The sequence below is a fragment of the Gouania willdenowi genome, chromosome 16 (genome assembly GCF_900634775.1).
Source record: "Gouania willdenowi chromosome 16, fGouWil2.1, whole genome shotgun sequence".
Classification (NCBI taxonomy): domain Eukaryota; kingdom Metazoa; phylum Chordata; class Actinopteri; order Blenniiformes; family Gobiesocidae; genus Gouania; species Gouania willdenowi.
Genome location: NC_041059.1, coordinates 33117688 through 33132543, shown reverse-complemented (window position 1 = coordinate 33132543; position 14856 = coordinate 33117688). Strand labels below are relative to the sequence as shown.

The following is a 14856-nucleotide window of genomic DNA, read 5'->3' as shown; positions in this document are numbered from 1 at the left end:
TTTAAGTGGGAAAACTTGCACAATTGGTGGCTGACTAAATACTTTTTTGCCCCACTGTATATATATATATATATTGCATCTTCCCTATGAAAGCTCATATAGTGTTCAAAATCAAAAACATTTTAAAATTGAAAAAATGTGATGACAATAATCGTATCTCATGGATCTCGGGAACCCAACATGGTGTATGGTATTGTGAACTCAGTGTATGGTCCCACCCCTACTTACCACTATTGCACTGGGAGAATGCATCAAAGTCTTTAGCTCATTCAGGTCACTTTCAGCCTGCGGAGAGAGAGAAAAGGAAGAATCATACCAACTTTCACTCGTGAAACATTTAGTACCAGAGTGACAAAGAGTTGAAAATAGAACATAAAACTGTTCCTTTATAAGAAAATAACTGCAAGTCTTTAACTAGAGCTATTTATATATAAAACAGATCATTAAAGACCTTTTAGGAGAGAGTGTCATCTGAGCTCATTCCATTTTCTAGCATCTGTTTTCATGAAGAATTATAAAATCAGACTCCATATAAATGTGATTAATGGACAGCTCATGTTTTCACCTTGTCCCACTCTCCTTCAATGACATGGCTTCGGAACTTGGTGGCAGAGGGATGCTCCAGTCTGCAGCCAGACTCCTGCATGAGGAGGTCCACTGTCTGACTGAAGACATAAACACAGTATGTCACACTTTAGCCACGCCCACCATCACCTGCCACATAGTCCACACTAGGGTTGGGATCAATTATCATTGGAATCACATAGTTGATAATTAATTACAATTATGACGTAAATATAATGTGTAATTTTTCAGATCTGTTGTTGTCGTAATTATAATTAAATTGTAATTGAGTTTAGATAATTTACTCTGTAATTGTAACTGCCATGAAAATTCTGTAAAAATTGTCAGTTATAATTTAACGCAAAACTGGGGAACGTTACAATTATACACATATGTAGTAAACAATTATTAAAATATGTTTCCTAACAATTTACCGTTTAAAAAGAAAATGAAATCGAGGGATATACTGACACAAAAAAGGCTCAGACTCCCACAATAAAAATATTTTCATTGATTAGGAAGCCTAAAGGCTGGGATACACTGTGTGATTTTTTCATAGCTTAGCTCCAGCTCAAACTGTGCGACTCAGGTGCAGAGCCCGTTACACAAATGCACACACTCTAGTTCACAAATATATATTTGTTTTGCAGTTGTATTTCAGATTCACAAATGCACACGAGCTGTTTCACAAATATATATTTTATACAAACTTGTAGTATAAATCCACAGATGATGCAAATTGCTGAATGTGCATTTACAAACTGCTTCTGTGCTGTGAAACCTCTGTGTATTTGTGAGAGAAATCTCTGCGGTGAATTTTGAGACTGCCCTGACGTTGCGGGTCAACAAACGTCACCATTAGCTGATAAAACTGATTGACAGATTCACCAGCCAATCAGATGTGTTTGCTTTCAGCCAATCATATGGCTTCTTACATTTTCTCCACACTTTTAAACCAATTGTAGAGCTACTGATAAGTGAAAAAGTGCGCCTCAAAATAATATTTGTGAAACAGATCGTGTGCATTTGTGAATCTGAAATACAACTGCAAAACAAATATATACTGTATTTGTGAACCAGTGTGTGTGCATTTGTGAAACAGATTGTGTGCATTTGTGAATCTGAAATACAACTGTGAAACAAAGCATGTGCATTTGTGAAAAACCCTTCACGAGTTCATTCATTATGATACTGTTCTGATTCCATAAATGAGGTGTTTATTGCTTCTTGTGACCCCGTGTATACTACACGATGCATGACAAGATTTAGCTGAGACTTGCACGATCCCACAAAATAGACGCACGAGTCAAAATTCGGCTCTAATTGGGCTTAAAATCGCAGTGTTGCCTGCAAAGAATACACTGTGCATACACCTGCAACGTAACCAAGAGACAGGAAAGAAATTAGATGATAGTAATTTGTTTTTAGTGTATTTTACAGCTGATTTAGGACCAGTTATCATTAGAGATGCTAACACAAAAGGAAGGTTAACTTTTATTAGTTTATTTATTTCAGGCTCAATAGTTGTGTTTCATTGTAATTGAACTTTATTAGTTGATTAACAGAAAACTAAATACACATAAGCATGTTCTCGCTTGAAAGCAATATATTTTTAAGCACTTCTCTGAGTTGTTTCACAAAAGGGGAATTAGTACTTTCAGAATAAATGGATAGTGATTTGCTCCAATTTTCCATCTCCAAACTTCCCAAATTCTGATTCATGGTTTACCCATTTCCCTTACACTTTTGAGTTTCATGATCTTATTAAGTTTAAGACTTCACTGGTTATTAAAGTATTAAATTCATACCAAATATAGAAGTAATAGAGTCAACTAATGTTTTACATTTTATGTGCTTCAGAGAATGTACATAAAAAAGATGGTTTTACACTGGAATCAAGCAAGAATACGTCACAAGGGTGAATTAGCCACAATTTAGACCTTCAGCCACCACTTTAACAGGAAAAATACCACAAAACCTTGTGCAGCTGTGCGATTGGAAATGCTTCAGCCGTGATGTGTCACCAATTAAACTGATCATCATTCCAGCTAATACACCATCAGCTCAACCTGTCTTTGTACCAGAGCATTTTCACATTTGAATGCAGTCTTAATAATCTGAACCACACACACAACATATTAAAAACACACTTCAGATGAAGCTCTGCCTTCATTTTCAGTCACAAGATAACATGATCACTAGTCCAATTGTTACACGCAGCAAGAGGTTTTCAATGGGATTATCTGTCACACATTCTAAACATCCATAACCTGCTTTCTGGTGGAAAAAAAAGTGTGTAATTGTGTGATATCGTCCCAAAACATGCATGTGAGACATTTCAGTGTCATGTTGGGGCCTGATTTTAAATAGAGAGAAAGAAAGAAAGGGTCAGCAGTGATGTTGCTAGGTACACGTCCTGTGACCCTGACGCATAAAAATGGAATGTTACATTCTAACAACATCTCATCAGAGCTTCAGAAGATAGGATCATTTAAATTAGGTTAATTTAAACTAAGTTGAACTTAATCATTAAACCTGATCAGATTCAGTAAATCATTGATCCCTGAGAGGAAATTACGTGACATTAACGCTGTTCTCATACATCTTTATATGACATATAAATAATTAAAAAGGAGCAGTTTGAATAATCCATGTCACTACCAGTGTTTGGAATAACAGGTTTAAAATAACGGCGTTTAAAATAATGGCGTGAGGTAACGGCGTAATCTAACTAATTACTTTTTATGCCGTTACAACGCCGTTATTGTTACTGAATGTTACATGCGGTGCGTTACATGCACTGATTAAATAAACTTATCCGAAAGCATCCCCGGCTTCTTACTCAGCTGTTGTGAGGAGGTGGGTTAAAAACAAGGTGAGCGATTATGATTGGCCTTGGCGGCGTCATGTTTCATGGTAGCCAATCAGAGCCAGTGTTTTTACACATGTGCCAGCAAGAGGAGGTGGGTTAAAAACAAGGTGAGCGATTATGATTGGCCTTGGCGGCGTCATGTTTCATAGTAGCCAATCAGAGCCAGTGTTTTTACACATGTGCCAGCAAGAGGAGGCGGGTTAAAAACAAGGTGAGCAATTATGATTGGCTACGGCGACGTGCCAGCACATGCGACACACGCGACACACACACACGCGACACACACACACACACACACACACACACACAGCAGAGCAGTCTGATGAAAAATTGTCATTTTTAAGGTGGCGATACAAACACTACTTTAAATTAATTGTGGTCAAAGGCAAGAACGTGCATGTGAAGTGTTCATTATATCCAGGAGTGAAGAATTTGTCAACATCCGTTGTAAGCAACTCTAATTTAATGAAGCACCTCACAACGACACACGCATCTAAAAAATGTGAATTATTTGACATAGAGCAACTTTTTTTTTTTTTTAACAGTAACGTAAATAGTTACTTTCCTTGGTAATTAGTTACTTTTATTATAGAGTAATTCAGTTACTAACGCAGTTACTTTTTTGAACAAGTAGTGAGTAACTATAACTAATTACTTTTTTAAAGTAACGTTTCCAACACTGGTCACTACAACTTATATCTACCTTTTAATTGCATCTTACTTTATTTTTGACATACATTTTTGTTTAATTAGGAGTTTTTTTTAATTTTATTTATTAGTATTTATTTTGTTTCCTCACAGGAGTGGAATTTAGAAAAAAAAAATAAAACAGACTTTATAGGGCCCTAGGTCAAAGATACAAACTTCTTAGTAGTAAGCAGTGATGTTGCTAGGTACAATACATTGTGATCAACAACTTATATTTAAAATCACAGTAACTAGCAAAAGAAACCTAGCCGTCAGCGGACCCCTTTATGTCTTAAATCAGTGTAGACATGATCCCCTTGAGTACATGCTAGTTTACCGCTACAACAACTAGCCAGTTAATTAGCTGCTTACATTACACCACAAACATATCTGCATCATTTTATTTGTGTCAACAGACTTTGCACTGTGTTAGTTAAGTTACATTTTTGTGCTATAAGTTTCATAGTGATTGTCTCAGTTCATTTGATTTAGTTGATGTTCATACAAGAAGATTCTGGTCTTATTTTGGTGACAATTTATTTTTTGACTGATGGTGATGATGTCATTTGTGTTAAAATCAGCACTTTTATTGATAATTTATTTATGTACAACAGGCACCATTTTGTTTTCATTTGAATTTTAGTAATTTATTTTGGTGCTCTTTTATGTTGCTACAAAAGTGCAATATAACCTGCCACTGGGACAGTTGTTGTGGAATAAACTTTTCAGATTTGGAATTCTATTTGTTTAATTTCAGATAGATTTTGAACATACATGAAATGATCTGCTAATTGTAGCCATATCATACCACCATTAAGAGAGTTTAACACTACAATTTAAGAAATAGAAGAATATAAGAAATAGAAAGAAATAATTTTTTTTATTGGGGACCCATTGAATTTCCCAGAGACCCGCTCAAATCACCACCTGAGGGTCCCAGGGACTCACTATATTGAAAACCTATCAACATCACTGGGTCAGATGTAGAATTGTAGACTTGTAGATGGAATATCTGTTTCACATGTGAATTCAGCATTTGTTTGTTTGTTTTTCAAAAATAATGGAAAGTCAGAGACTTTATCACTGTTTAGGAAAAGTGCCCATTCATGGCTTTCCTCAGAAGCCTGTGAGCTAGATCACAGATTAACTGATCGTACACGTTAGGACAAGGGATGCTCATTTTTATTTTTGTATATGTATGTATATTCCACAAACCAAATATTAAATAAGTTTCAGTTTGTGTTGCACATGTCTACACACCCCTACTCATGAGTTTATTGACATAAGTACCTAATTTGAACAAGTTAAACGTGAGTAATATTTGGTCTAAGATTTTGTTATGGGTTAAACGGTTAACCATGAGCATCCCAGTGGGTACGCATTAGGGCTGAACAATTAATTGCATTTGCAATATTATCGGGATATCATAAAACGCAATTTTCTAATCGTAAAGGCTGCAATTTATTTATTTTTTTAAATTATTATTTTTTTTTCTTCTTCTTGTCCTGTCTTGTACTGTCCTGTTAAATTCAGTCCACATGTTTACATGTTTCATGAAACGTGAAGTTAGTTAGATATGTTGAAGAGGTAAAGGCACAGATTTATTTGCTTTATTGTTGTAACCTGTGCTTTAAAATGTATATTTTACATTTATTTAAAGTTTAAATTAATCTGCAGTTGTTTATTATGAAACAGATTGATTTATTTCTTGTGTTTATTGAAAAATACATGACAAGAGGCCCTTAAAAAAGTAATCGCATTATAAATCACAATTGCAATATTGAGGAAAAAAATCTCAAATGGATTATTTTTCCAAAATCGTTCAGCCCTAGTACACGTGCTACAGACTTTACGTACGAGACGGAAAAGATGAGTCGTCTCACTTCACCAAGCAGCAGCAGCAACTATTAATGGAAACTTAGAAGAAAATATAAAACACGTCTAATTTGTCAAAAAGGAAACATGACTGCATGCTGCAGAACCAACAAATGACTGAATACATTCACTGTTTATTTAAATATAAAATAGATACTGTATCATAATATGATGGCTGCGACAGAGGGGAAAAAAAAGACTGAGCCACAACAATTAGCCTACGTTTGTTGGAATGTCACTGCTAAATAAATATTTTCATTTTGCACTCAACATGTACATAAACATTAACTCATGCTGTTTGTAGTGTTAGCCAACAGGCTCTGCTGCCGCTAAGTTGGGTAGTTACCTAATTTATTTATTCAACCTTAATATTATCTTTTTTTTTTATTTAAGTATATTTATTTTTATTTATTTTGTTATCTAAATGTATTTATTTTGATTCGCGTTTATTTCTAACTCCTGCCGGTGAAAACATTACCTCCTTGGTGTATAAAATAGGAGTAAAATATATAGAAATAGCCAACAAAAATACAAAAATATACAAAAGAACACACACAATGACACCAAAAATACACAAAGCCTGGTTGTTATTCTAATACTGCCATGAACACTGACCATGTGACCCTCAGATCAGATGATCACTTTTTTGTGGCACCGCTGTGATTAAAGTTGCCCATCTCTACATAGTCTGCAACAATCACAATTACTTTGTTGGCAAGACAACAAACCAGAGCTTATAAAATATAATTTTCTGGCTTAGCGTAATTTTTTTGTAAATATCACAATAATTCATAACCAATTACTTTTACATAAACAAATTCATTTGCCGTTTTACTCCACATCCTTAGTTAAGTTGACCCAACTTGACCCAGCTCACCAAATTACAGACAGACAGACAGACGGCTCCTTGGGGAAATGAGTAACTCCAAAAACACACAAAACAACTCATAACACACAAAACCAAAACAGACAAAATGACAGGAAAAATAACATAAATTGACTTAAAAAACCAACTAAACAACAAAAACTCAATAAATGTGTGTGTACAGTATATATATATATAGTGTGTGATGACCCAGTATGACCCTCAGTCTGTATTATTGTTTATTATGTTATGTAGGATGTAGGGCTGTATATATATATATGTGTGTGTGTGTGTGTGTGTGTGTGTGTGTGTGTGTGTGTGTGTGTGTGTGAGACTAACACATAGTTATGTTATGTGTCTACGCTCTGAAACTGAGGGTCATACAGGGTCATCACACACACCACTATATGTGTGTGTATATATATATATATATATATATATATATATATATATATATATATATATATAATAAACTAATACAGACTGAGGGTTTTACTGGGTCAGCACACACACACGCATACTTGAGACCCAGGTCGTGTAGGTGCTGTCCTATGAGGCGGATCACGTCCTCCTCACACTTGGACAGTCGTTTCTTCTTCTTGAGGCCTGTGCTGCTCTCTGTTGGACTTGTACTGGTGCTGGTGCTGTTGCTGTTGCTGTTGTTGCTGCTGTTGTTGTTGTTGTTTGGGGCCTGGCTGGACATTCCGTTGTTGTTGTTGTTGCTGACAGTGTTGTCATTGTTGGACACTGACACTAGTCCGTTAGAGTGAGCTTCCCCGGTGGAGGACGAGTCTCCGTTCTGGGCTCCGTTCCTACAGGACAGCTCCGAGTCTCGGTCCTGTCCTGCCCCGTTGGACTGCATGTTATCCCGGGTTAAGCAGCACACACAGCGAGTACAGCTAGTAACTACAGAGGCGAAGGGTCACAGCGGGAAGAACAACAACACCGGAGCCGCCACCGACAGGCCCACTGACCCAGATGCAGCCCCGACCCGGCCGTGCTCTCCTGCGGCTCTGTTTCCGTGTGTGACCCGGTGGTGATGTGACGGAGGTCCGGAGGCGGCCTTTAGAGAGCTGTGTGCGGACGCATAGCGAGACTGGAGGCAGGCCTGGAGGCTGTCAGCCGCAGTGAAGCTGGGACCGAGCCGTCGGACTGCGCTTGTTATTGTTGCTCTCAGACAGCTGCATCACCGTTATGGCCATACGCGCTGACGTCAGCGGAAATTCCTTCACGTCCCCTGTGCGCTACGTCACCGCCGGAGGCGCTGTTTACCCGGATTTTGAATGCACCAGTAATGTGGCTGTTATTGAAATCCCTTTTGTTGATAGTTCCGATATCATATTTATACTCGTAGTAATTTCTACTAGTACTCAAATTTAGAGTACATGTACTCAGTTCTAGTTTAGAAGTGCACGGGAACACTTGACTAATGTCAGTGTAGACCTGGACATCAGTCAGTTTCTTTCTTTCATCACCTGACACAGATGACGAGATTTATTCACATAATTAATAACCCTGATACATGTAAAGCGACAAGCACAATCGTGGTTCTCTGCTTCCTTCGCATGAAACTGCTCCAGATGTAAAATACATGTTTCTCTATCTGACTCCCTTGTTCTTCTGTCTGACTCGGTTGTTCTATGATGGCTTACCTACACTTCACAATCCAGGAGTGGGGGTTTGACCCCCCCAACCTTCACCATTATCTGGTCCTGCGATAATCAACATGACAGGGTGACTTTCAGAGCCCTTTTTCACTCCTGTTTTCTGTTCCAAAAATCATTGTCTTCACCTCTTTGTCGACCCCCTTTTACAATGCGGTGTGTGTGTGTGTGTTTTTACACATTTGCCAAGTGCACCTACTCACGTTCTGGGCAGTCACCCGGATGTGCGGCCATATTGGAGGCATTCGGAGGTGAACTTTGGAATGGATAAATGTCCAAAACCACAGAAAAGCTCCTCCAAATGCATTATAGATGCAAAGGCATACAGGGAAGGACTTGGGCCACAGGAAGGGGCACAATATTTTGAAAAATGTATTGGTGGTGCAGATCCATACGAGTTTACTTCCTCACCTTGGATCAATGACGAACCGGAGAGTCTTCTATCTTTTGTGTATCCTGATATCATAAACTACCTGGTTTTAACCCAAACCATTCTTTTGATAAAGGTCAGACCTTTTACCTGGAATACACTGACAAATGCATCACATTTTAGCTCTACATTTTAAGAACTGTGTTGCTACTGTAGCAGGCTAAAATGTGATTATATTAAATCAATAATGCCACATGCAGTAGCTTGATATGAATTATCATAATCACACTAGAAAATTAGTTAAGAGCCGCTGCTATTAACAATTCACTTACCTGACAAGAAATGGGCCGAACAAATATTGTCCAGATTTTTCTCTCGTAGATCCTGGTCTAGCTTCGCTAACCACAAGCGCCTCCTTTCCTCTGATAACTTTTGTCATTGCTCTCCCTGATTTGTTTTACTAGAAACATATTTTAAGAATATGGAAAGCAGTTTAAGCATATTTTGGCTTTACTAGTCCTACTTGTAGACTAAAAGCAATTTACTAGTACTATTATTGAGAATTTGAGTGTACTAGTAAACAAAAACTTTGTTTACTAGTACACTCGAATTCTCAATAATAGTACTAGTAAACAAAAACTTTGTTTACTAGTAATGGGTTTTGGTGCAATAGTGCAGTGGTTCTCAACCTTTTCAGCCCACGAACCCCAAAATAAAGGTTCCAGAGACTGGGACCCCCAGTGTACCTGAAGGTGGTTTAACACAGACATGAACATTGAAGAACAGTCATGTGGAGACAGGGCCATCTATAAGGGGAAAAAAAGAGGGGAGCTTTTTGGGGTCCATACATAAAGCAGCAAAATGATGGTCCATTGTTCTACGAATCTGTGATAACCACATTGATTTACAGGTGCTGGTCATATAATTAGACTATCATGAAAAAGTTGATTTATTTCAGTAATTCCATTCAAAAAGTGAAACTTGTATATTATATTAATTACATTACACTGATATATTTCAAATGTTTATTTTTTTTAATTTTGATGATTATATCTAATGAAAATCCCAAATTCAGTATCTCAGAAAATTAGAATATTACTTATAAGATCGATACAAAAAAAAGATTTCTAGAAATGTTGGCCAACTGAAAAGTATGAGCATGTACAGCACTCAGGTCAGGCGAGTTTGCTAGCCAATCAAGAACAGGGATGTATGGTCCTTAAACCAGGTACTGGTAGCTTTGGCACTGTGTGCAGGTGCCAAGTCCTGTTGGAAAATGAAATCTACATCTCCATAAAGTTGGTCAGCAGCAGGAAGCATGAAGTGCTCTAAAACTTCCTGGTAGATGGGTGCATTGACCTTGAACCTAAGGAAACACAGTGGACAAATACCAGCACATGACATGACTCGACCTCAAGCAACATGGATTCTGTGCCTCTCCTCTCTTCCTCCAGACTCTGGGACCTTGATTTCCAAAGGACATGCATAATGTACTTTCATCAGAGAACATAAGTTTGGACCACTCAGCAGCAGTCCAGTCCTTTTTGTCTTTAGCCGAGGCGAGGCACTTCTGACGCTGTCTCTTGTTCAAGAGTGGCTTGACACAAGGAAATGCAACTGCTGAAACCCATGTCTTGCATACGTCTGTGCGTGGTGGTTCTTGAAGCACTGACTCTAGCTGCAGTCCACTCTTTGTGAATCTCCCCCACATTTTTGAATGAATTTTGTTTCACAATCCTCCCCAGGGCACGTTAATCTCTATTGCTTGTACACTCTTTTCTACCACATCTTTTCCTTCCCTTCGCCTCTCTATTAATGTGCTTGGATGACCTTTTGTGTCTTGCCCTCCTTGTAAAAAAAATAGTTAATACTGGAGCACTTAGTTCAAACTGGCAAATAATGGGCATGAACAATTGTGAATGTGGTTAAATTAGCAAAATTAAGTATTAAATATGGTGAAGAGGTTAAAAGTGACAATAATGGGTCAACATATATGACATTAGGTGGGAAATACATTGTAAAAGGGGTTAAAGTGCCAAAAATATTTTGCAAGTGAGAAAAATTTGCAGAAAAGGCATTGAAATTTGATGGAAAAGTGGCAGAAATGGGAGTAATGTAGCAAAAATGCATTAAAAGGAGCAAAGGCATGACAAGCGAAAGTGTATAGGGCAAAATATGGCAAGTTTGGTGTAGTTGCAGATGCAGGTAAAAAATAAGCAAAACTGGGATCAAACTGTAAAAATATATACATTCTCAGTTTCTTAAAGGCCCCCAGCAATAGTGCACGAATAGACCTTACTAGTAAAGCAAAGTTGTCGACTAGTAAAAAACTTTGTGTTACTAGTAGTACTAGTAAAGGTTTGATTTTTTTTTACTAAGAATATAACTTTGCCATTTCGTTAGCTTTCTTTCAAACATCAAGACACATAATGTAGCTGGTAGCTGATGACTTCAGGATTATTTTCTGTAATTTTATTTTCTTGGCAAATAATTGTCTAAAATCTCTTTCCACTGCTTCCAGTTTAGAGCTACAGACTTGCTATAGACTATTCCAGACACCACAGAATAATTGTACACAAATTCCTGGATTAAAGAGACTGTGTCAGAAACCTCAGCTGACAGATTGCTGACATGGAGTCAGGAACAGATTTGTGTAGGTGTGTGTGATGAAGAAGCTTTAGTGGTCACACTTCATCACTGCTCGTGTAGATGAGTCATGTTCTGCTTCTCCAGTCTGTGCCGGAGGTTCTCAATAGAAACACGGACACTATTCCATCATCACACTTTTTAATGAGCCACCTTATGAAAAAGAGGGTACACAAAAAATTATCCATCTTAAAAACAAGGATTGGGATCCAGTCCTCAGTGTGTGTGAGCAGATCGCTGAAGTATGGAATCCAAACACCATGAGATGCACTGGGCTGCGTGTTTTGATGGTTTTCTAACTGGTCTTGCTGGTGTGGAAACCGCCCCAGAACTGATCTTCTCTTCGTGCTTAGCTCAAAAAAAGTGTTGCACACAACAACACATGGGACAAACAATCCAAAGTGCATTCTTCCTCCCTAATACTGAGACTGCTTTACATACTGTATCAGCTCAGGCTAGACGGAGGTTTGGCTTTCCTTCATCATTGGCACTTTCACATGTATATATAAGAACAAACAAGACACATTCCCAGCAGTCAATAAATAACTCTGACAAACACTGCCTGAGCTCTATTTCTCTATTTACAATGAGAACATATTCAGTCCTCGCCTGTCTTTAAATAGGACATAGAAAAATACGGATTTCAGAGAAGGAATGCCCCAACCATTGTTCTTCATCAAATGACAAAGTCAGCTGTGTAGGAGAAGAAACTACGTACCTTTATCCTGAAAAGACTAAAATGTGGTACAATCAACACACTCACGCACACGCACACACACTGACAGAAGACTGTGCTCACTCTATTGCTGACGCGTCAGATCCTAAAGCCCTAAAGCAGAGATGAGCAACTGTTATCACAGCGGGGCCATAAACATGTGACTGTCTCTGATCTGAGGGTCACATGATCAACATTAAGGTCAACATTAGAATAATGACCAATCTGAGCATTATCACAGGAGACAACAAAGGCTTTGTGTGTGTGTTTCTATCTTATTTAAGTGTGTGTTTGTGGTTTCTGGAGTCATTTAGTGAATTTTAGCTTCTGTTGTTTTGTGTTTCTAGATTCATTGCATGTATTTTGTGAGTCATTTTGTGTGGTTTTGTAGTCGTCTTGTATGTTTTGCAAGTGAGTTCGTGCATTTTTGTTGTCCTATTGTGTTTTTGGAGTAATTTATATGTAGTTTTGTTGCTGTTTTGCATATTTTTCTATAATTTTGAGTATTTTTTGTTGTCCTAATGTGTGTTTTTGAAGTCGTCTTTTGAAGTTACTTTGGGGGCCGCACAAACTTCAATTGAAGGCCACCAGTTGCTCATATCTGACCTAAAGCATTCAACAGATGAGCTAAGGCTCTAAAACAACACAAGATCATCATTCATTTACCAACAAATCATTGACAAAATAACTTCAGTCACACTTTTGGTTTTCTACATAATGATACCTGGACCAATCCATTCCATTCCAAACCAAGTCTAACCAGTTTGAATTGGAGGTACAATCACACCTGTATTTCTAAGTTGTGCTAAAATGACACTGGGTTATGAATATCTGAGGTTTATAAACTAAACAGGACCCCAGTCTATTGCACGGCTAACCTGAATAATACACTCAATGAAAAGGTCATGTTGAACTTATTTTACAGTGGAAAACAGATTATCTGCCCAAAGTCTGGAAAAAGCAGAAAAATTGAAAGATCTTTTTTTTTCCTGGAGAGAGGCAGTACTGATCACTGTGCTTGTTACTGAAAATCAATGAGTAAAAGGGGAAATATGGGAAACGCAGAGAAACCCCATCTGACTGACGCAGTGATCCGGCCAATAGTTAATGTACGAGTACATTGCAGGCTTTCCTTCCAAATGTGCAGTTCACATTTTAAAAAAATTAAACATAATGGGGAAAATGGCTTACATTCATTATCAGGTGAGTGGGAGAGTGTGTGTGTGTGAGTCCAAAGTCTTTAGCTGTCCACCACCTGATGAGGCAACGTGACAGACGAACCATTGATGAAGGAGCCTTGCTTGTCCCTTCCCTTCAGAAAATAGGTCAGCAGTTCGCCTTTCCCCTTCACAAAGATGGGTCCTCTTCTCACAAAGCGGAAACCATATTCCTTAAGGATGTTGTAGCAGTCCTCCACCACCTGGGACACACACACAAAATACTGTAGGTGTGAAAGGGGCGGTGTTATGAAAATTAACTTTATAATAGTTTTGCTACAGTGACATACATCACTTTTGCCACAGTTGGAAAAGTTCTGTTCCCTCCCTCCCTTACTATTCCACATTTTGTAAAAAGTCAGCTCTAAACGGGCGAGTTGGATTTTTCTCGCGTTGTCGTCATAATGCGGAAACTCTAGAGTCATGTGTGCAGCCAGAGCCAATCGCTGCGCACACAGCCAATCAAACACGGAATGCAAACACATGAGTGAGAGAGAGGAAGAGCTCTTGTGGACTTCTCTTTTGAGGAAACATACCGTACTTTTTGACTGTTCCTTATTTTCTGTGAGTCTCTCTCTCACACACAACAACAACAATAAAAATATGAAAATGACTCAAAATACACAAAACTCAGTCTTTATACAAAAAAATACATAAAATGACAACAGAATCACACTACAATGGCAATAAAAAATAATTACACAAAATTGCACAAAAACACAACTGAAAGGTACAAAAATACACAATGACGTAAAAAGTAAACAATGTTTCTGGGCCTGGTGGTAGAAGGCGGTTGCCTGTAGCCTGGGCCTGGTCGTACAACCCAGTAGCCTGGTGGTTGGATCCTGTCGCCTGGGCCTGGTGGCAGAAGGCTGTAGCCTGGGCATGGTGGTAGAAGCCATTAGTTTGGGCCTTGTGGTAAATGGCTCTAGACTGTAGCCTTAGCCTGATGGCTATAGCCTGGGCTTGGTACTAGAAGCCTGTAACCCTGGCCTGGTGGTAGAAGGCTACAGCCTGAGTCAGGTGGTAGAAAAATGTAATCTCTGCCTTGTGTTAGAAACCTGTAGCATGAGCCTTGTGGTAGATTGCTCTAGCCCAGGGGTCCCCAACTAAATTGGCAAGAGGTCCACTAACGCGATCAGCCCAGTAGACGAGGGTCCGGTCATCCAAAAACACCCAACAATAATTCAGTTTTTTGTCCTTTTATTAAATTGTAACCATGTCAACAAGTTGACAGTAAAACTATCTTTATCTTTAAATTTATTCAACTCATTTTGTTGAAATTCATTCAAGTATATTATTTCCTTTTAGTACATATCAAACCTTTCAAAATCAATAACAGCAACAGGAAGCATAAAAATAAATACTGAATGTCTTAATA

The 14856-nt window shown here is 38.2% G+C and overlaps 2 protein-coding genes across 3 annotated transcripts in view; both read right to left on the bottom strand.

Moving 5' to 3' along the window:
* wdr26a (WD repeat domain 26a) overlaps positions 1–8069 on the bottom strand; it is a 36161-nt gene extending 28092 nt beyond the window's left edge. For both annotated transcript variants that reach the window (XM_028470249.1, XM_028470250.1), the window contains exons 1-3: positions 7385–8069; positions 566–665; positions 229–285 (exon numbers count right to left, since the gene is read on the bottom strand). In XM_028470249.1, coding sequence (XP_028326050.1) covers positions 229–285; positions 566–665; positions 7385–7725 — 498 coding nt within the window. In that variant the 5' untranslated portion in view covers positions 7726–8069. The remainder of the gene's footprint in view (positions 1–228; positions 286–565; positions 666–7384) is intronic.
* Positions 8070–12793: 4724 nt separating this feature from the next.
* The window catches only part of adcy3a (adenylate cyclase 3a), a 67267-nt gene continuing 65204 nt past the window's right edge, over positions 12794–14856 (bottom strand). The window contains exon 21 of the mRNA XM_028471114.1: positions 12794–13678. Within this exon, the coding sequence (XP_028326915.1) occupies positions 13499–13678 (180 nt within the window). The 3' untranslated portion in view covers positions 12794–13498. The remainder of the gene's footprint in view (positions 13679–14856) is intronic.